This window comes from Hemicordylus capensis, chromosome 3 (genome assembly GCF_027244095.1).
Source record: "Hemicordylus capensis ecotype Gifberg chromosome 3, rHemCap1.1.pri, whole genome shotgun sequence".
Classification (NCBI taxonomy): Eukaryota; Metazoa; Chordata; class Lepidosauria; order Squamata; family Cordylidae; genus Hemicordylus; species Hemicordylus capensis.
The window spans coordinates 249,896,698-249,918,814 of NC_069659.1; the positions used below are offsets into that span (position 1 = coordinate 249,896,698).

The following is a 22,117-nucleotide window of genomic DNA, read 5'->3' on the forward strand; positions in this document are numbered from 1 at the left end:
TTTTAAATTATGGTTGTTATTTGGCATGAGGCTCAGGATGATGGCCCCAATTTGCCCCTGCCAAGGATAGTGCTGATTGGAGCTGGGGTAAGCTCTAAGCTCTAGAATGTAACAGGGGAGCAGGGCCATTTCATCTGCCTTGCTGGGATTTACCATCTAGCCCGTTTGCCCCCTGTGGACAGCCCAGCCCAGACGGAGTGCAGCCTGCTTGTTGGCTGCCAAGTTCCAGCTGGCTGGTTGCCAGCCTCCCAGATTGCTCAAGACTGCTTAAGTTCTACCACCTGCTGCCTGTCCTGGGAGCTGCTTGTGTGAGGAGTGGCTTCTGGGGCTTGCAGGCTTAAAAGCAAGGAGGCTCGCCATAGGCGGCCGCCAAAGCCGGCCGCCAAAGGGGGCCTGCCTTTGGGGTCGGGCCTTCGGGGGTGGGACTGAGGGCTGGGAGGTTGGGTTGGGCCAGGCCTCTTGCAGACATGTGTTTGGGCTCTCTTGGGGGGGACGGTGCTGGGGGTGTGCCTAGCAGTTCAGGGACAGCTATTACTGTAGTGGTGGGGAATAGAAGAATTGGCGGTGGCAGAGCAGCTGGCCGTTACAGGGGAAGGGAAATCAGTTATTTATTTATTTATTTTATTTATTTTTACACTTCTATACCGCCTTTCGTTAAAAGAAAACCCCAAGGCGGTTTACAAAAATTAAAACATACAATAAAAGCAGTAAAAACATCAAGCTAAAAACATATAAACAAGCATAAAAACACGACAACAGATAACAGATAAAAACACAGAGAAGCCGTAGTAAAAACGATCATGTAAAAGCCTGGGTAAAAGCCAATTAAAATTTAATAACTGTTTCCACTTCCAACTGTTCTGTCAACTCTTCGGCCTCGGGGAGCAGCTCCAACGACCCACAGAATCTGGCCTTGCTCCTCTGCAATGCCAGGTCAGTTCAGAATAAGACCAAAATTGTCCACGATCTGATTGTGGATGAGGGAGCTGACCTGGCATGTATAGGAGACCTGGATGGGGGAGGCGAATGGTCCAGTGTGGGCTCAGCTTCTCCCACCAGGTTACTTTGTTGTGGAACAGGCCAGGGGAAGTGGGCGGGGGGCTGGAGTGGCTGTGGTCCATAAGAATACCATTTCCCTTACCAGGGCCCCTGTGAGACAGCTGACTTATATTGAGTGCATATTTTTGAGGCTGGGAACTAGGGATAGATTGGGGATTCTGTTGGTGTACCGTCCACCCCGCTGCCCAACTGACTCCCTAACTGAGCTGATGGAGCTGGTCGTGGAGTTGGTGTTGGAGTCTCCTAGACTTTTGGTGCTGGGGGACTTCAATATCCACTTTGGGGCTGGCTTGTCTGGTGCGGCTCAGGAGTTCATAGCAGCCATGACAACTATGGGCCTATCCCAACTAGTTTCTGAACCGACTCACGTTGCCAGCCATGCACTCGATTTGGTCTTTTGTTCGGATCGGGGGGTGTTCCGTGGGTGGGGAATCCAGTGGTTTCCCCATTGTCATGGACGGACTACTACCTGGTTAAGGTTGGTCTCACAGCTGCAATCCACCCCTGCAGGGGTGGTGGACCTATTAGGATGGTCCGTCCAAAAAGGCTGCTGGACCCAGTGGGATTTCAAAAGGCCTTGGAGGATTTTGACGTTGGTGTGGCCGGTGATTCTGTCGATGCCCTGGTGGGAACCTGGAACAGGGAACTCAACAGGGCAGTAGACACGATTGCTCCTAAGCGTCCCTTCTGACCTGCTGCAAAAAGGGCCCCTTGGTATACTGAGGAGCTGCGGGGGCTGAAGCGGTTGGGTAGGCGACTAGAGCGCAAGTGGAGGAGAACTCGGTTTGAATCTGACAGGATTCAGCACGTGACCCATTTGAAGGCTTATGTGGTGGCAGTGCGCGCAGCAAAAAAGACATTCCGGTCCGCGTGCATTGCAGCTGCAGGTTCACGCTCGGAGGAGCTATCTCGGGTTGTGAGGAGTTTGGTTTCTCCTCTTTCTACTTCCAATCAGTCCCCGGGGTTGCTCTGCTGTGATGCCTTTAATGGGTTCTTTGCGAATAAGATCTCCTGTATTCGGGCTGACTTGGACTCCACTATTTCTGCAAGGTCTATGGAGGAGGTGTCCAACAATCCTTGCAGTATTAGATTGGATCAGTTTCAATCTGTGACTCCTGAGGATGTAGACAAGCTGCTTGGGGCGGTGCGGCCTACCACCTGTTCTCTGGATCCTTGCCCTACTTGGCTGCTTCTATCTAGCAGGGAGATTGTTGGAGGTGGCCTAATTAATATCATAAATGCATTGCTGAGGGAGGGTAGGGTGCCCCCCTGCCTGAAGGAGGCAATGATTAGACAACTCTTAAAGAAGCCTTCCCTGGACTCCTTAGCGATGGACAGCTACAGGCCAATCTCCAATCTCCCTTGGTTGGGCAAGGTGATTGAGAGGGTGGTGGCTGACCAGCTCCAGGCAGTCTTGGAGGAAACTGATTATCTAGACCCATTTCAAACTGGCTTTAGAACGGGCTATGGAGTTGAGACAGCCTTGGTTGGCCTGATGGATGACCTTTACCGGGGAATCGACAGAGGGAGTGTGACTCTGCTGGTTCTTCTGGATCTCCCGGTGGCGTTCGATACCATCGACCATGGTATCCTTCTGGATCGCCTGGGGGAGTTGGGGATAGGGGGCACTGCTTTGCAGTGGTTCCATTCCTATCTCTAGGGCAGATTCCAGATGGTGGAGCTTGGTGACAGTTGCTCCTCAAAACGGGAGCTGTTATATGGAGTCCCTCAGGGCTCCATTCTGTCACCAATGCTTTTTAACATCTACATGAAAACGCTCGGTGAGGTCATCAGGAGGTTTGGTGCTGGGTGTTATCAGTATGCTGATTACACCCAAATCTACTTCTCCTTTTCATCCCCAGGAAATGGCACTCATTCTCTAAATGCCTGCCTACAGGCAGTAATGTGCTGGATGAAGGAGAACAAATTGAAGCTGAATCCAAGCAAGACAGAGGTGCTCATTGTGGGGGCTCAGAATCTGAGGGGTGAGTGAGATCTTCCTGTGCTGGATGGGGTTACACTCCCCCAGAAGGAGCAGGTGCGTAGCTTGGGAGTACTCCTGGACCCAGGCCTCACCCTGGTATCTCAGGTGGAGGCCATGGCCAGGAGTGCTTTCTATCAGCTCCGGCTGATTCGACAGCTGCGCCCATTCCTCGAAGAAGATGACCTCAAAACAGTGGTGCATCAGCTGGTAACCTCCCGGCTTGACTATTGCAATGCACTCTACGTGGGGCTGCCTTTGTACGTAGTCCGGAAACTTCAGTTAGTTCAGAATGTGGCAGCCAGATTGGTCTGTGGGGCAACCCAGAGAGACCATATGATGCCTGTTTTGAAACAGTTACACTGGCTGCCAATATGTTTCCGGGCAAAATACAAAGTGCTGGTTAGTACCTTTAAAGCCCTGAACGGCTTGGGTCCAAGATATCTTAGAGAGTGCCTTCTTTTACATGATCCCCACCGCACGTTAAGGTCGTCTGGGGAGGTCCGTCTCCAGTTGTCACCGGTTCGTTTAGTGACGACTCAGAGGCAGGCCTTCTCTGTAGCTGCTCCTGGACTGTGGAATGCACTCCCAGCGGAAATTCGTAATCTTGATTCTTTACTGTCCTTCAAGAGAGCCCTTAAAACCTATCTGTTTGGCCTGGCCTTTCAGGGTTTTTAATCAGTTTTAATTGTTTTAATACCTAGTTTTCAGGGTTTTAATTGTTTTGATAGTTTAATTGTTTTTTAAGTTGTTTTAAATTGGTATTTTTATTTGTATCTCTGTTTTAATTGTTTTTAATGTTTTCTGTTTTAATTGTAAACCGCCCTGAGCCATTTCGGAAGGGCGGTATATAAATCAAATAAATAAATAAATATCTAAGTCTTGATATCACAAGCTACTTTGAAAGACCTTTCAGTTTCATGAGTGGCAGAAGCTTTCTATGGGACATGTGGTCTGCTATTGAGGAAATTAACATCTGAAGCTCCCTTGAGTGTGTGAATCAAGTTGAACTGTTCCTCAGATTGGACCCAATACATTGATGAGTGTTTCCATCATTGCTGTGTCTCAAAGGTGGAAAAACTCCCCAAACCAACCAACCAACTTTGTTTCTAGATAGTGAAGCACAGAAGTATTTAATTTTTTAAAAAATGCCACTAGCACATACCTTTAGACACAAGTATACAATGTAGACCTTACAACACTGATTGGTTAAACCGAGCCCCTTATGTGGATTCTGCTCCTACTAATTCACTCTTGATTACAAATGTGTTTCCTCATGCTTTTAGTTGCCATAGTTACCTCGGACTATAATCCCTATCCAGCCAATGAGCGTGCAAGTATGAGCAATGGAAATGAACTGTCCATGAGCACAAGTCATTCCATAACTGGCAACAATCTGTAATACTCATTTATTCATAAATCATTTACTTTTTAGCATACTGCTATAGCTGCCTTACAATGAGTCAGACCACTGCTGCATCTAGCATCATTATTGTTTACACTAACTAGCAACAGCTTTCCAGGGCTTAAGTCGGGGCTTTTCCTAGCCCTTCCTGGAGATACCAGTGACTGAGCATGGGACTTCCCATGTGTAAAGAATATGCTCAGTCACAGAACTACATCAGTCACAGCCCCAGCCTCATTGCTCGGCATCCTAAGAAATTTAGGAGGAAATCGTACTGAAATCTTTTTCTGTGTTTCCAGTATGTTTGACACTATGATCAAGAAAGAAACCCTTGCTAACATATAAACAATGGGTAAGGGCACAGGTTCACAAGAAAAGCAAACATAATTTCTCTTTTGTCATTTACGTAGAAAAAGGAAAATCATACCTGAAATCTCCTTTATTGTTAAGAATTCTTTCAGCAGGACAGTAAGCTGCAGCTGTTTCTAGGACAACAATTTCCACTTGCTTAGAGATGCTTCCATATGAGTTGTTGACCATACACTCCCACATTCCTGTTGCATCAATATCAATGCTGGATAAGATAAGTTCACTACAACAGAGTTAAAAATAGATAAAATTATCTGACTGATCTAAATGTACTTAGCTATGAAAACTCTTCACTAGAAAGAGTTCTATAGACCTATACAATGTTCTGCTCCTTACACATATCTCTGCCTATGTTTATTTGCAGCCTATTCTTTGCACCAAAAAGTCTTATGGCAGATAACAGTATTGTTATATTAAGCATATATATTAATGCATGTAGCTAATGCAGGAGGTATAGTATAGTCCACAATGTCAGAATTTCCTTTCTAATACTAACAAATACGACTGAAAAACCAGAAAGCCTGGTTTCCATTTTCCATTCAGTTCTGCTGTGGTCAGAAACAAATCTACCCAGTTCCACTTCAAGAAGAATTTAGCAAACCTTGTATCACCGCCCCTACCCCCCGCCAAGAGATCATATTTTTATGCAATTAAGATTGCCCATTGATAAAGGTATTGGCTACAATCCAACAGAGTTACGTGCACTTATGCTCACTGAAATAAATGCTTTTAATTTCACCTAACTCTGTGTTTGTTTAGCAACATAGGAAGCTGCCATATACTGAGTCAGACCATTGGTCTATCTAGCTCAGTATTGTCTACACAGACTGGCAGTGGCTTCTCCAAGGTTGCAGGTAGGAATCTCTCTCAGCCCTATCTTGGAGATGCTGCCAGGGAGGGAACATGGAACCTTCTGCTCTTCCCAGAGTGGCTCCATCTCCTAAGGAGAATATCTTACAGTGCTCACATGTGTTCTCCCATTAAAATGCAACCAGGGCAGACCCTGCTTAGCTAAGGGGAGAAGTCATGCTTGCTATCACAAGGCCAGTTCACACAAGACCAGTCTGTGCCCATTAATAAAACAAATTCAATTATTTTAACAAGAATTATTAGCGGTTTCATAATTTTAGAAAGACACACACGTTCACTTCATGAACAATTTTAGATTCCCCAAACCAAAAACTTGGATTCCTTTTAGAAGGCCAGTTTTGCTACATAAGCTTGCCTAAAGTGCTGGTCACTACTTATACAGCTCTGATGGCTTGGTGTTTAAGAGAGCATCTTCTCCTTCATGAACACCACCACCTATTAAGATCATCAGGGGAAGTCTGGTTGCGGTTACCACTAGTTCGTTTGGTGGCAACCCCAAACTGGACCTTCTCTAGGGTTGCCCCAGGGCTCTGGAACACACTCCCAAATGAAATTAGAACCTCCCCATCTCTGGCTGTGTTTTTAAGAGACTCTTGAAAATTTTGTTTATTTATTTAAAACATTTATATACTGCCCAAAACGCAAAGGTGGTTCACAACAAAATAACAAAAACAGATACAAAGATTAAAACATCACAACAATTAAAATTTAAAATGTTAAAACTATTAAAAACACAATTAAAACAATATCTAATTAAAAGCCTGGGTGAACAAATGTGTCTTGACTTCCTTTTTAAAAGTTGTAAGAGATGGGGAGGCTCTTATTTCAGCAGGAAGTGTGTTCCAAAGCTTCAGGGCAGCAACAGAGAAGGCCCGTCCCTGAGTAGCCACCAGATGAGCCGGTGGCAATTGCTGACAAACCTCTCCAGATGATTTCAATGGGTGGTGTGGTTCACAGCAAAGAAAGCATTCTCGTAAATAACCAGGGCCCAAGCTGTTTAGGGCTTTATAGGTTATAACCAAAACCTTGTATTTTGCCTGGAAACATACTGGCAACCAGTGTAGATCTTCTAAGATAGGAGTAACATGATCTCTCCGAGATGACCCAGAGACCAACCTGGCTGCCGCATTCTGTACCAACTGCAGTTTCCAGACTATGTACAAAGGAAGCCCCACATAGAGCGCATTGCAATAATCAAGTCTGGAGGTGACCAGCAAATGTACCACTGTTCTGAGGTCATTTATCTCAAGAAGTGGACACAGCTGGAATATCAGCCAAAGCTGATAAAAGGCACCTCTGGTCACTGCCTCAACCTGGGACACCAGGGAGAGGTTTGTGTCCAGAAGCACACCCAGACTGCATACCTGTTCCTTCTGGGGAAGTGTGACCCCATCCAGAAATGGCAGATCAAAATCATCTCCCGAGTTCCAACCACACACAATAAGTACTTCCGTCTTATCTGGATTCAGCCTCAGCTAGTTACCTCATCCAGCCCATCACTGCCTCCAGGCAGGCATTTAGGGAGGTTATGCCTTCTCCTGATGATGCTGACATGGAGAAAAAGATTTGGGTGTCATCAGCATACAGATAACACCCTTCTCCAAATCTCCTGATGATCTCTCCCAGTCGTTCCATGTAGATGTTAAACAATTTTTGTTCTTCAATTTTTGAAGAACAGTCCCTGAGGGACACCATCTGGAATCTGCCTGAGAGGTAAGAGTGGAATAACTGCAAAGCAGTGTCTCCCATCCCCAACCCCCTCCGACTCTCCAGAAGGACACTATGGTTGATAGTATTGAAAGCTGCCGAGAGGTCTAAAAGGAACAACAGATTCACACTTCCTCTTTCAATTCCCAATTGGAGATAATCCATCAGGCCGACCAAGGCAGTCTCCACACCATAGCCCGCTCAAAAGCCGATCTGAAACAGGTCTAGATAATCAGTTTCATCCAAGACTGCCTGGAGTTAGGAGGCTACCACCCTCTCAATTACCTTGCCAACCATGGAAGGTTGGAGACAGGCCTAGAGTTGCTCAACTCTGAGGAATCCAAGACAGGCTTCTTCAGAAGTGGTCTAATAATTGCCTCCTTAAGGCAAGGAGGCATCCTGCCCTTCCTCAGAGAAGCATTTATGATCTCTACTAGGCCTTCTACAACAACCTCCCTGCCAGATAGTATTAGCCATGTTGGGCAAGGGTCAAGAGAATAGGTCGTAGGCTGCATCGCTCCAAGCACTTATTTTATCGGGTTTTTAGTTTATAAAGTTTTATTGATGGTTATTTTAATGTGTATTATATGATTTAAGGTTTTAATTATTGGGTTTAAATTGTAAACCGCCCAGAGATGTTATATAGGGTGGTATATAATATGAAAGAAAGAAAGAAAGAAAGAAAGAAAGAAAGAATGAATTACAGTCCTCTAAATAGGCTATTGCGGTTTTTCGATATATTCCATTTGGTGGCTTACTCCAGCAATAAAAATGACTTCCTTGCTTACATTTGTAAACCAAGACTTCAAAATTAAATTGAAATTTAAGCTTTCACCAGCAAACAAGGCGACTAGTTCAACATTGCTTTCCATCCCATATTTTCTTTTGGACACAATGGTGGTAGGCAACCCTGTGCACCAGTCAATAATGGAATACTGCTTTGATCCTCCAGAGAAAGCGTTCCAGAATATTGTGGTAAATAGCCTTTGGTCAAAATGAGTCTAAGGCATTAGTGCACCTCATGAGAATTTAGTGCTATCTTCCTGCTGTAACTTTAAATATAGCTCAGAGTTTACTCTATTTGGTTGCGGCCCTGAGCTTACAAGGGTGGAAAATCCCAAATGCACTTTTAGAATGAATCTCACTTACACCTCTCTTTTCTTAGCGATACACTTTGGTATTTAACCCTTGCACAGAAAGCCACTATCACCTAATTTAATGGCACAAATCGATTAGAATTTCTGGTACCCAAGAAGTTACAGCTATTATGGAAGGTGTTAACTCTATCTAAAAGGTATTACTTTAATTTAAAGCAAATCTGTTCAAAGATAGTAGCTCACTGATAGCTATATCTACATTAACAGCCTTTTGGATTACAGGCTTGTCAGCCAGATGCTTGTAACAGACACAAGATTAGACAAAAATGTCAGAGAAAGTTTTTCCATTCACTGTAAAGAAGAGGATTGTTGTAAAGGTTAAAGAAGCTGCTGGTGATATAGAAACTTAGATATTTCAAATGACAGCTTGCCATTCAAGGTACGTTGAACCATCAAGTCAGTCAACGCCTTCTATAAATATGATAATTGGGTGGCTTTTTCCTTTAATTTTATAATCTCTACAGTCTAGGCTGTTTAGATACAAAATTGCTATTCCCTCTATAAAATGCATGTGAGGTCTTTTTACAATGTTTGTTTCTCTACACATTAAAAATATTCTCTCTGGGTATAAAATGGGGATGTGCATGAACTGAGATTCAAGCCCAGATTATAAACCAAAACAGATTATAAACCGAACTGATTGGACTGGCAGAGGGCAGCACCAGGGGGCGCTGGTGAGCAGCAACTTTGAGGACAGCTGGTCCTTACCTGCTCCTCTACTGCTCCATACAGTTTTCTGCTGTGGTGGCAGGTCCCCCAGGAGCCCATGCATGCCCACAGCACTCTGCAGCAGCCCTGACATGGTGCCAATTCAGCAGTGGCACACACACAGCCTCCACACATGCACGGGGGCTGCTGGAGGGAGTGCCACCAGTGTGTGCAGGCTGCTGGCAGTGCACCGCCACAGCAAAAAGCTGTGTGGAGCAGCGAAGGAACAGGTAAGGACCTGCTGTCCTCACTTTTAGAAGTGTTGCTCACCAGCCCTACCCCCTCAGTGCTGCCCTCCACCACTTGAATTAGTTTGATGGCTCCACGAACCAGTTCAACTTCATATCTGTGCTCAAATCTCACTTTGTGCACATCCCTTAGTTTGTGCTAAAACTAGCACAAAAGTGGGAAAGGATGCTAGCTCTGCCCTCTAATTGCTGTGCTAGTTTTCTATTTGCAGGTCATGATGTGTGTGTGTGTGTGTGTGTGTCTACACACACACACACACACACACACACACACATAAATATAAATGAATGAAAGAGATGGAGTCAGAGACTTAAAAGAAAAGAAAAGCTGTATGCAAGGTAGCACTTGAACTCTGCATGCTCCCTCTGTATAATTAATTCTCTTAGCTGGTATGCATGTCCAGGATTTGGTGGCGGAACTCTCACGACACGCTGTGAGAGTTCTGGAGAGAGGCCCGGGTGAGTGAGGAGGGAGGAAGAGAGGGGGAAGAAAGTGGTAGTGGGGGCGGGTGGAGGAGTGGGGGAGAGAAAAGCATACAGCGTGTCACTCACCCCACTGCCTGAGCTCTTCATGTTTATGGCAGCATTCATATGAGGAACCAAATGCCATAAGTGTGATCACAAGTGTTTATGTGACTGGCAGACTTGGGCACCCATCACAGTTACACCATTTGCCTCTTAAAAAATGCAGCGTTAACCATGAAGAAGGCAGACAGGTGAGTGATGTACCAGGCAGGACTTTCAGAGTGCTCTTGGATGGGTGTACAGGAGGCCCTCATTAATCACAGGTCCAGCACTCATGGTTTCACATATCCGCAGTCAGGTAATTAGCACCCAAAATCGGCATATGTGATGCTAAAAGCAGCAAAAAATGGGTTAAATCCACTTATTCAGAGATTGGAGGCAGCTGGAAATGATAGCAGAGGTAATTTCCAGTCGCCATTTTGTACATTGGGGCCATTTCATTTAACTGTAAACGAAGCCGGTTCTCTGTGGGAGCCAGGTGAGTGGCGGAGGCAATTCCCCGCCACGGGGGCTGCTGGGCGGCATGGAGCACCGGCTCAGTTTACAGTTAAAGAAGCCGCCCGCCACCCCCACCCCGAGGCGCGTTCACGAGCCACACCTGGTTTGGGGGTGTTGAGAGTTGTAGTTCAGCAACATCTGGAGTACCACAAGTTGGGAGCCCCTGCCCTAGACCCTCTTGTCATTCATTCATTCATTCATTCAATTATACTACCCTTCCTAAAGTGGCTCAGGGCAGTTTACACTAAAATAAAAAATACATAACAATTACAATCAAAAATAGATTACATAAGAACAGCCCTGCTGGATCAGGCCCAAGGCCCATCTAGTCCAGCATCCTGTTTTGCACAGTGGCCCACCAAAAGCTCTTAGGAATGATTGTGCCTACTGCCCAGGTAAGTTGTCTGTAGGCATCAACAGAATCACTGGCAGAACTCCAAAACCCTCCTAGGCCCTTTGGAATCCTACTGGATCCAACAGCTTTCTCTTAAACCTACAATCTCAACCCTACCCTGTTGGAATCCTACTGGATCCAATAGTCTTCTTGGGCAGACCATTCTAAGAGGTCCACCCCTCTCTACAGGAGTTAGACCTGACTGTGAAACCAACCTTAACCAGGAAGTGGTACGTCCATAACAATGGGGAGACTACAGGAGACTCCACCCACAGAACACCCCTCTGATTCGAACAAAAGACCATATGCACCATGTGACCAGCAACATGCGTAGGTCCTAGGACTAATTGGGATAGGCCCATAGTTGTGTACCCATGACCTGATATAAATCCTCAATCAAATTAAGAATGTTACAGGACTTAAGCATACAAAGAGGGTTAATGTGTTAATTTGAGATTGTTATCCCTTGAGTTTATTCACAAATGCAACACATCACGGGATCACTGTGATCAATTCACACAAATGACCAATGCTTCAAAATTAGGAAGGACAACAATATGCATACATTAGATCTTTCCAGCAATACGCAAATTAAAAATATTTTCAACGCTTATCAGTTAAACCGATTGAAAACATTCACATAGATCCACATTATGTTTTTTTTTAATAGAACACATTATTAATACGTGCATCAGAAACCAAAGAGGTCAGAGTTCTGATAGTCTTGTCAAAGTTGACATAAAATCCCACTTAGCTTTAATGAGCCTAAGCATGGCATGAGCTGGCTATGACACAGTGTAAAGCACCATACACAGTGACTGAATGAAGATTTATCTGTCTGTAGCAAATGATGAATACTTTTCAAGAGAGTGGTAGACATTCTGCGCAATGAAACCTTGATGTGAGCAAGCCGCCAGGGCTGCTGAACACAAAAGGCAGCCCCAGGACTGTTGCACCAGTGGGCAGCCATGAAACTCCTTAAAATAGTGTGTGGGCACTTGCATTGTACTATTTCAATCAATCAATTCAATCATTCAATTTCTATACCGCCCTTCCAAAAATGGCTCAGGGTGGTTTACACAGAGAAACAATTTCCACTGGAAACAATGGAAGTAGCAATGCCCATGCTCTGTTTTAAGGAGTTTCACAACTGTCCACTACCACAACAGCCCCAGGGCTCTTTTGCATGCTCAGCAGCCCTCGCAGTTTGCTAATGCCACTGTGCAGCATGTCAGCCATTGTACAGGCAGTGGTTAAACTGGTGTAACTATTTACACCAGAGTTTTTGCACAAACAAGAACAACTTACATGAATGGAAGAAGTTTCACCACACAAGTGGCAAGGGCAATTTTTGCTGATCCTCTTCTTCTGCAGTCCCCTGAAAATCTGCCCCGAGGGTTACCCAATCTTCACGAACAGATTTTCAGGGGACACTGCAGGTTGTAGAGGAAAGGGGTGATCAGTTCAAATTACTCCTCCCCTTTGTACAACCGAACTTCTTCTATCCACACAATTTATTCTTAGGATCCAACTCAAAGTTTTTAAAAAGAGAGATGTTCACCCATTTCTTCTGTACTCAATTTTTAGTTGTTGGCAATTTCACATTTTTGTCAGACTTTAAGGGATGGTTGAGTGTGCATATGGTATTTTAACCTCACCTAGATTGTGTGAGAATGTATAATTTGATCTTGTTAAAGCAGAGGTCAGGATTTGTACTCTTTAGGAAGGCATTTGATTTCCTCCCTCTCTCAGGTACCTGTTACATGTTAGAGCAACTGGGAACTGCTTTTCTACAGATTCATTTCATTGCTATAATGTTCAAAATGCCCAAGATGGACAATCCTTCAATCACTTCCAGTTTAGATCAGGATTGACAATTGCATGGAAAGGACTATTTGGTCCTGCCTAGAGTGCCTTATGAAGGCTTATTTAGGCTTATGAAGTGTCAATTGCAAGATAGCATTAGTAGATGTGCAAGAACCGGTTTGGCACTCCTTTTGTGGAGTGCAGAACAGGTTTGGAAGTCTGGAGTTCAAGCCGGTTTGGCGATGGGGGGTTCTTTAAGGGGCAGGGAGGGTGTCCTTACCTGCCTCATGACTTTTTCCTCACCAGTCCTCTCCCCAAAACTGCTGGCACGGGGCTGCAGCAAACCTCCTTGCACTCCTGGTCATCATTGTACTAGAAGTGGCTGGCGTTCATGCGCATGTGCGTCAGCCACTTCCGGTACGATGCTGAGTGGGGCTGCACGGAGGTATAGTGCAGCCCCATGCCAGCAGTTTTGGGGAGAGCACCAGTGGGGGGAAAGTAGCAGGGCAGATAAGGGCACACTCCCTGCCCCTTAAAGGACCACGCCCCCCTGTGCCAGTTTGTGCACATCCCTAATCATTAGTTATTCTGTGGCTATCTTCTTCCTTTTCTCTTTAAGAGTCAAACATTACAAGATCACCCCAAGTTTATTTGAAGCCAACTGAAAGCACCCACTCCCTGAAAAACAAAATGGACTTGAGCAACTACTGTATAACATCATATAGCTGTGTGAGTCGGTCCTGATTAAATTCAGGGGGCTGCCTCAGTGCTTCAGAGTTGGCCCAGTTCTATTCTGGGCATAGGACTGATGAAGTTAACTACTTTAGTTCACTTTCATAGTACTCCACCTGACCTCCTCTCCCAACCCTTTTACTTACCGGCAGAAGAGAGGTGCAATGATCACAGCCCCAGAAAAAGACTACGATGCCCAGAAGACTTTACACCAAACACAGTGTATAGAGGGCTCTTAAAGGGAACTTGTCCAGTTTTCTATATGCTGACTCTGGTACTGTTGGAGTACCTCTACTTGTACTGGGTGATCTTTGAGATGGATCTTATGCTGTTATACTCTGCTCTCTTCCTTGGAGCTATCCACATAATCTTTTCCTACAGTGTTTTCCTTGGAGATTTCAAAAGTCTGTTTCCCTCCCAGATTCCTGCCTCAAGAGAGGTCCCAGCTCAGCTGTGAACAGGATATCAAGCGGTCATTTTCAAAGAGAAGCTGCATTGTTGCAGCTGCACCTGCTTGTAATTAAAAGGGTTGGGAGAGGAGAATGGAGGGATGATTGCCAAAGTCAAGTGGACTGTACTGTACACGAATTGGCTAGTAGATCTAATCAGATCAAATTTGGTCAAAGCAGTCTGCTTTGTGGAAGAGCCAAATACCAGCCTGAAGCTTTTGCACAGCCCCCCTAGCATCTACCCAAAGTCAGTTAATTTATCTACTAAATGTTTATCAAGAAAAAAGTGTTTTCAGATGGTTATGTATTCCCAGGGATAGTGTATTAAATTAGTGGGTTTTTAAAAATCTTTTCAGCTCATATAGTAAGGAGCAGCAGCTGTAGAGATTCCTTCCTTGTAACAATAAAATAACACTTGTGTTTGAGGTCCTGTGTGATCTTTCTATTCCTTAGCAACATGCACAAATATCACAAACTGGTTCGTTATTTTCTTCTTCTCAAAACTACATCTTTTCCTTCTATTGGTTTACCTCAGAAAGCTTGGCACTTAAACCTGATCAGGAAATAAAACAACTCCTGCCCCCACACTTCAGCTTCTTTTCCTATTATGTGGACACGCACAGATGTGATTGCACACACACACACACACACACACACACAAGCACACAGAGGCTCATGAATGCTCAGTTTCAAAGGTTGCTCAGGAAGCTCTTGGTAGTGAGCCCTCAGAACTTGGCACTAGCATGGCTTCCTGGAAATCAGAGTAGTTATCATATTCATAGATACATATATCATTATATCATTCATATATATATATATATATATATATATATATATATATATATATATATTCAGTAGATACATGCATTGAGAGGGAAGGTCAGACCTGCAATTCTAAAATCACTTGATTAGCACAAGCCTTGCAAAGCCAATGGAATGTCTGGATTATAATAGAAGAGAATGAGGTCGCTCACACTACCTTTGAGAACGGCGAGGAAGAGGGCGGGAATGGCGAAGGCAGGATAGCACCTATCTTCTCTCCAGATGATCTGGTGTGGTCTCTGGCTTTGTGAGCCGCATGGCATTCTGGAGTTTGGGGAAATGTGTATCAGCCTCCATATATCTCACAATCCCTCCGCGTTAAGTGTGGTGCACTGAGGGAGACCACCATGAGTTGGGTGCTCTAGTCGCCTGGCGCTGTCTCTGTTGGAGTGCAGAGGATTCACACGACCCTGGGTAAAAGAGAGCACTTGCTCCCTTCTACCTAGGTAAATGGTTGGGTAAAATTCCCGGGCTACCCAGGAAGGCAGCGCTGGGATTGGCCTCAATCCCTGCACTTCACATGAGCAGCCCTACCCAGGTAGGGCTGCTCAAGCCAGGGTAGGGCTGCTCATGTGAACAGCCACATTTGCTGCAATATGGAGCCAATATGTTTGAACAAGTGCATTATAAGATTAAACTACCACATGTCCAAACCTAACTAACTTCATCATATATCACACACCCTATTATAATGCGGAAGGTTCCTATTCCCTTTTTGTGTGTGCCAATAAAATGTACACTTGTCGACAACCTTCTTTAACTGTAACATTTGGAATGTTAGAGAATGTTCTGTAATGTATAATACATGAAACGTCTTTAGGGTGTTCAGCTGTAGCCTACAGCAGTGGTCACTACCAAGTGTGGAAACTCAATGCAGAGAAATCTATTTTAAATAACTAATCTAGGGCAAAGTATTTTCATTTAGAACATGCATTTTCATATTACAGCTATGCATAGCTAATTAAATAGATCAGAGAGAGGCCTTATTATCCAGAGCTATTCCTTCATTGTCTTGCAACACTATCTTTGCAATGATTATCTTGCATGCTGATGGTCATTTAAATGTCAGAAGTAAAAGTAACCAAGAAATAAGAGGCCACAGTAACATATTCTAATTTACATTCCCTGAGAAAGGTTTTCAGACTCTGACCTAATTTCCTGTATGACTCTGGAAGACTCAATCTCTGTCCTGGCAGAGAAAGAGAAACAAATTACTAGGACATGAAGACTGTTTACTTCACACGCACACGCACACACACACCTCTACTCTTCTGCAGAGAGATATAGAGGATTCTCTTCCACAATTTAAGCAAAAAGCCTGCATTGCCTACATTTACTCCAAGCTACCATCAATTATTAAAATGAACAAAGAATTTCAAAAATGAGTGGTGGTCCCCAGAGTGCAAAAAGAGGGTCAAAGGTTAACACAGGGAAAATTCAAGAAACAATTTGGCCAATCTAAACTTGCTAGCTTGATTCATGTAACAGCAAACGAGCATTTAAATATTACTTAGCAATGTGAGAGTTACTTTTTTGTGAGTAGCTTCCATATGATTGAGAAGTTTAAATGATACAAACATGAGGGTCAGGGCTAACGGTGTGGATTCTCACATAAGCATTCTCCTGCTTATCTTGGCAGGGGTTCGATTGCATGGGAAATTCCCACGTGATTGGCATTGCCCAAATCACTGGGTCATATAGGTGCACCATCCAGCCATTTTGGAGCTGCTCATGAGAAAGCAGCTATCACATGGGAGTTGTATTTTTCAATGACTGCAATATCTGATTAGTCGCCAAAGGCAAAGACTGTCCCACATACAACACACTGCAGAAATCTAAATTGGAAGTTACCAGAGCATGGATAACCATGGTCAGGCTCTCTGTCCAGGACTGGTCACAACTGGCTCGCCAACCTCAACTAAGGAAAGGCTCTCCATGCCGTAGATGCCACTAGTTCTCTAGTGATGAAGCAGTCCCTGGATGATGATCTGTTATGAAGCGTGCAGTCCTGTTAAGAGCACAGTGGACACCACCTCTCTGGGAGGTCTAATCACCCATCAACAGTATCTCAATTTTATCAGAACTGAATTTTAGTTTATTGGCCTAATCCAATTACTCATCCCAAGTACCTATTCAATATAAAAGATGCACACAGATCAGGCTAGGTATGTGCGAACCGGCTCCAGTTTGAGCTGGTTCGTCATCAATCCTGGCTGGTTCAGCTTTAACTTGAGCCGAACCCACCTGGCTGGTCCAGGGAGTTTTAAAAAAAGAAACTCACCACATCTCGGGAGGCACTGCTGCAGGCCTCTGGTGGTTCCCCTCCCCCCACTGGCCTCCCCCAGTCTCACTTTAGTCCGGTTTGGGCCATTTGGGCCAAAATTGCCACAGACAGCCAAAAGATCAGGGGGCCTGGTGGGGGGAGAGGGGACTTCCAGAGCCCTCCCTACCACGGTCCTCCTCGAAGGTGGTGAGTTTCCTTTCTTTCTTTTAAATTTCCCATTAGAAAATAGCTGGCTTGAATTCAAACTGAACCAGGAGGTCTATTCAGTGTGTGGGGGAATCAAACATGCACAGTTTTGTTTGAATCTGGTTTGGACTCAAACCGAACCGGACATACCGGTTCCATGCACACCTCTAGAGCCGGCCCAAGATCTTTTCCAGTATCACAAAAACACTAAGATCAAATGCTGCTTTCATTCACACTAATAAAAATTGTCCCATTTCACGGCTGGGCTTTTTGTGACTGCTCTGGATGCATGTTTTACATGTGTGGGACATTTTAACAGACAAGTGAAATTTGGTGACTGCCACTTTACAATCACACATTAATGAAGTTGCTTCAATTCAGTTCATTTGTACTTGATTTAACAGCCCAGTTCACAATATTTAATAAAGGTTGCAGACAACAAAACCGTGGCAACAACTGACCTAACAAATAGAAAATCTGCCTCAAAGCTTTGTAAAATATTTCCAAGATGATGAATAAGGAGCACTAATCTCCTTATGATAATCCTTGATTATTTGATTGCATGCCTTTGGGAGCAGCTAGAAAAAGGCAGCCAACAGAGTTCACCACACTAATTAATTTTTAAATTATTCTTTGTTGCATTATTGTAATGCAGACTTTGATTTGGCATCCTCTGTTTATGGTTGAAGCTCTCTCCTGCCCAGACTGCGTCTAGCTGCTCAATTATGTTGAATCCACTAAGAGCTGAACCCATATGATTTCATTATTATGTTATAAGATGTCGTTAACAACCATCATCATTTGACAGATTAAAACAGTCAAACTACAATGGATATGTGCTAGCCAACTACTATTGCACTAGTATGTTTTCATTTCATGTTTTAATGTTGTGTTGTGAACCACCCAGAGAACAACTTGTTATGGGGTAGCTAACAGATAAAGTTGTTTTCATTAATTACTACTACTACCCAATAGCCCACACTTTCCATATATCTTATATAGCCAAGTGTAACAGCCTGCCCTTGTATTCAACATGGACTTAGCTGTTAGTTCAGTCCACTAGTTATCAGTAAGGCCACGTTAAGACGTAATGGCTATTTGGAGGAAAACATGGCTAAAGTTACAATTCGGAACTCCCAATTGTGCCGCAGACATTAGCAAACTGTGGTCTGCCAAACTCCAGTTGCAGGAGATGGGAGACTCTCCCTGCTGCTCAGCCTCAAAGGCCAATCCCAGCCAGCTTCACGGCCAGAATGTGGGCACAGCATCGCCATGTCAGTGGGGTGGTGGTGACTGGCCATGATCTCAAAGGGGGCACGCTGAGTGAGATTGTGCATTTTTGGAGTGCAAATTCAAAACAGTCATATTCTCTCCATATTTGCACTGTATGCAGATAAGGGAGCATGGGGAACCATGAGAGAGGGCACTTTCCTCTTTGACCCCAACCCTGGGAAATCAGGGTCGACTGAAACCTCCTCAAACCCAGACAGGAGCACTCACCAAAACTATTTGCTTCCCATCTGCAGAAAGGATCTCCTGCTCATGCTGGCTATCCCTCATATGAAGGGGCCCTTTGCCAAGACCTACCCACTTGCATGGACGGTGTAGAAAAGGGGTCGGCCACAGAGCTTTAAACCTATTCAAAGTTCCCAGGCTTGGTCCAGCATGGTGCTGTATGCAGATCTCCCAGCATGGGGATTCCTGGGAGGGGAGAGCCCCAGTTTCCAGCTGGCCTGGGACATTGGGTTCGCACTTTGGGGCCATGGGCATGGGTGTGTGGGCTGGCAGTGTGCAGGGTTTGACAGCAGCTTGGCAGCAGTCACCCAGACCAGGGCAGCACTCACCCAAGTATCTGTCCCCATGGCTTTCCTGCATAGAACATCTTCCCTTGCTCCCCTTAGTCTGCCGGTCTCATGAGAAATCGGTCTGTGGGATAACAGGCTAGGTCTCCAACATGGTGATGGCCATTTTCCATACAATGGGGATGCCATCCCATGCATTTGAGCTTAGTCCTCACAGAAGGTTCTTCTCATGAGCAAGACAAGAGAACAATTGTCCCCACCCTTCCCTAAACTTCCTGTGAAAAAAAACAAAACTTTGCTACTCCAGTTTCCCTCTTGGTGTCATGGCTCAGACTTCTGACTCAGAAGAGTCAGAGCAGGAGGATTCGCCTGCTAGTGAGGGCTCAGAGGCACAGCAACAGGATTTGGCAGGGAGACCAGACTCTCGAGCTGAGGATTCGGAACAGCTGCCAGACATGATTTCTGATGAGGAGGAGGCTGGGATTTCACCTGTCTTGAGAAGACATCTCAAGAGGCAGGCTCAGTGGGAGTCACACAGGCGCAGGAGATAAGAAGAGAGGAAGCAGAAGTGCTGACTCAGGGAAGCCTGATTGGCTGCTGGTTCTCTTGAACCATATATATTTAGCAGTCTGTCAATTGCTCAGATGCTGTTAGCAATGGTGCTGACCGCAGTCCGTATGCTATTCTGAATTCTTGACTTTTCCGAATTCCAGTTTGCCCTTGTTTATGCTTTCCTGCTTTGTTCCATTAATTCCTTGTTTCTGGTGTCCTTCACTCTTTCATTCTTTGTTCTGTGTTTTCTTTTCAGTTATTACTCAGTTATTGTTAGAGGGGGGTACCTAGTTCAGCTCAGGGGGACTTAATTCATTTACTATTTTCTTTGTGAGCCTTTTATTTTCCTCTGTGTAGCTTCGCTGCGACTTTCTGTTAAGTCACAGAGGGAGTGATGAAGGGGGTTGTAAATCCTGTTGGGTGAGCCAAGCTAACAGATTTACAACACTTGGGTCTGCCTTTTATACCCACCTCCGGTTCTCCCTCCCCCAGCCATTTGCTCCCCTCACTGCGCTGTGTTATTGCCACTTGGAGTACTTGTAGCTTGTGACCATAAATGACTGTTGCTCTCTTCTCAAGGAGCAAAGCACTTAGTGCCTGTCCTGTCATACCATGCCCTCATCCTACCTCTGGCCAGGTGCGAGGAGCAAGGGACAAAGTGGGGAAAGGGGATTCCCCTGAGTGACTGTGAAGCTTGACAGGCTGACAAGCCAGAATGGGGCGTGACAGCATCCTTGTAGCCTGGCAACTCCATAGGTCTATAACTGACAGGAGGGACGGGGCTGGTTTTCCAAGAGATTTCTAGTGAGAAGCACCGAAAGCATGGAGTAGCCACATCCTCAAGTGGGTCTGCACCCTGGCTCTATGGTGGCAGTTTGAAAATTGGCGCAAAATAGTGGTTATAGCAGAGCCATGCGTTAGATGTAACATTTCGGCAGCAAAACCTGAGCTCTCAGCAGTGAACCTTAAAGATAACCGAAGGTTCATTTTGGAGTTTGGTGAGGCAAACCAAAGGTCACTTTCAGCCCACCACGGTTTCACACTTTTGGGGGTAATGGAGTTACAACCTTGGCCACATTTAAGTCCGGTTAGCTGTTTTGTCTGAATGCGGCCTAATCTCTTCAGTTCTGTCCATCTTTTGAAAGTTGCTGTGGTATATTCTATGCAAGGATACCTGCATATACAAGCTTCTTCTGGACATTGATATAATAAATTTATATAGCTACCCAAATAACCTCTTTTTTATTACAGTGTTGTGCAATTGTCTGGAATCAACCCACCAAGGTCTCATGACATCTTTCCCAGACATCCCAGCTGAGCCCAGGGAATCATTGAGGGTACAATTTTCCCAAGGGCTACTGCCACTCTACCAAGGGACTTTCTCTTCCCTTCTCCTCATGTAGTTCTGTTGCTCTTGTGACAGTTCAAGTAAGTTAAGGTCCCCAAAGGTTTAACTTGAGGACTGCGAGGGCTGGCAGTAAAGCCAGGAAGTCTTATCTAGCTGGGATTTTGATTCTCATTTGATGAGGTGGCCTTTTCACAAGCCCCTGAAATTCTTTTTTGGGCTGAGCCTGGGAAAACTTCACTATTATAAATAAGCCCTGCCAAAATCTTGCACTCAGATCCAGAGCACGAATATACTGAATAGTGGAAAGTACTCCTTCTCTTCTGAATATTAGTAAAGCTGCTGTAGCCCAATATCCAAAAGATAAGGCTATCCCAAACCATGGACTACCTCCCTGCCAATTATGGAAACATAATTTCTATTAGCTGAAACGAAGAATTTTTCATTGGTTCATCGTTAAAGGAGTAATATACATACTGTATGTACATTATCTGAAGATGGTAATGTCACAACTACTGCTTTGAGAGGGACTGTTATTACTGCTTTGCTGCAAATGGTGTCTATTGCCTCATGTCTATGCTCACTGAGGGATCCCTACAAAAAAAAAAGCTACTTTATCACATATATTTTCTGAATTATCCTTCTCAGTAGCTTCATTCTGTATTCTGGTATGACAATTTAACTGAACCATGCCACTTTCTAGCTTCCTCTAGGTATATACAACTTTTATTGAAAGGCATTCTACATTCTGGATTGTCATAGGACATAGGAAGCTGCCATATACCGAGTCAGACCATTGGTCTATCTAGCTCAGTATTGTCTACACAGACTGGCAGCTGCTTCTCCAAGGTTGCAGGCAGGAATCTCTCTCAGCCCTATCTTGGAGATGCCAGGGAAGGAACTTGGAGTCTAGATGCTCTTCCCAGAGGAGCTCCATCCCCTAAGGGGAATATCTCACAGTGCTCACACTTCTAGTCTCCCATGGATCAATATTTATATCACACAAAACTGGATCTGGCTTATAAGATCCTTGAGCCATTTGCACTGGCCCACTGTTCATTCGTTTACGGAATTTCAGTTCACCACAGAGAGCCTATGTATGGTATGTATGCTATGTATGCTATGTATGGCCCTCTTTGATCACTAATACTAGAAATGCTGGTTGTTTGCATTCTTTGTTGAATTGTAATGTTGGACATGTTTTGTCTTGCCAGCAGA

The 22,117-nt window shown here is 44.7% G+C and overlaps 1 protein-coding gene across 6 annotated transcripts in view; it reads right to left on the bottom strand.

Moving 5' to 3' along the window:
• Positions 1–22,117, bottom strand: part of ADGRA1 (adhesion G protein-coupled receptor A1) — a 676,883-nt gene that overhangs the window by 306,371 nt on the left and 348,395 nt on the right. For all 6 annotated transcript variants that reach the window (XM_053309873.1, XM_053309870.1, XM_053309872.1 and 3 more), the window contains one exon: positions 4,873–5,037. In XM_053309873.1, coding sequence (XP_053165848.1) covers positions 4,873–5,037 — 165 coding nt within the window. The remainder of the gene's footprint in view (positions 1–4,872; positions 5,038–22,117) is intronic.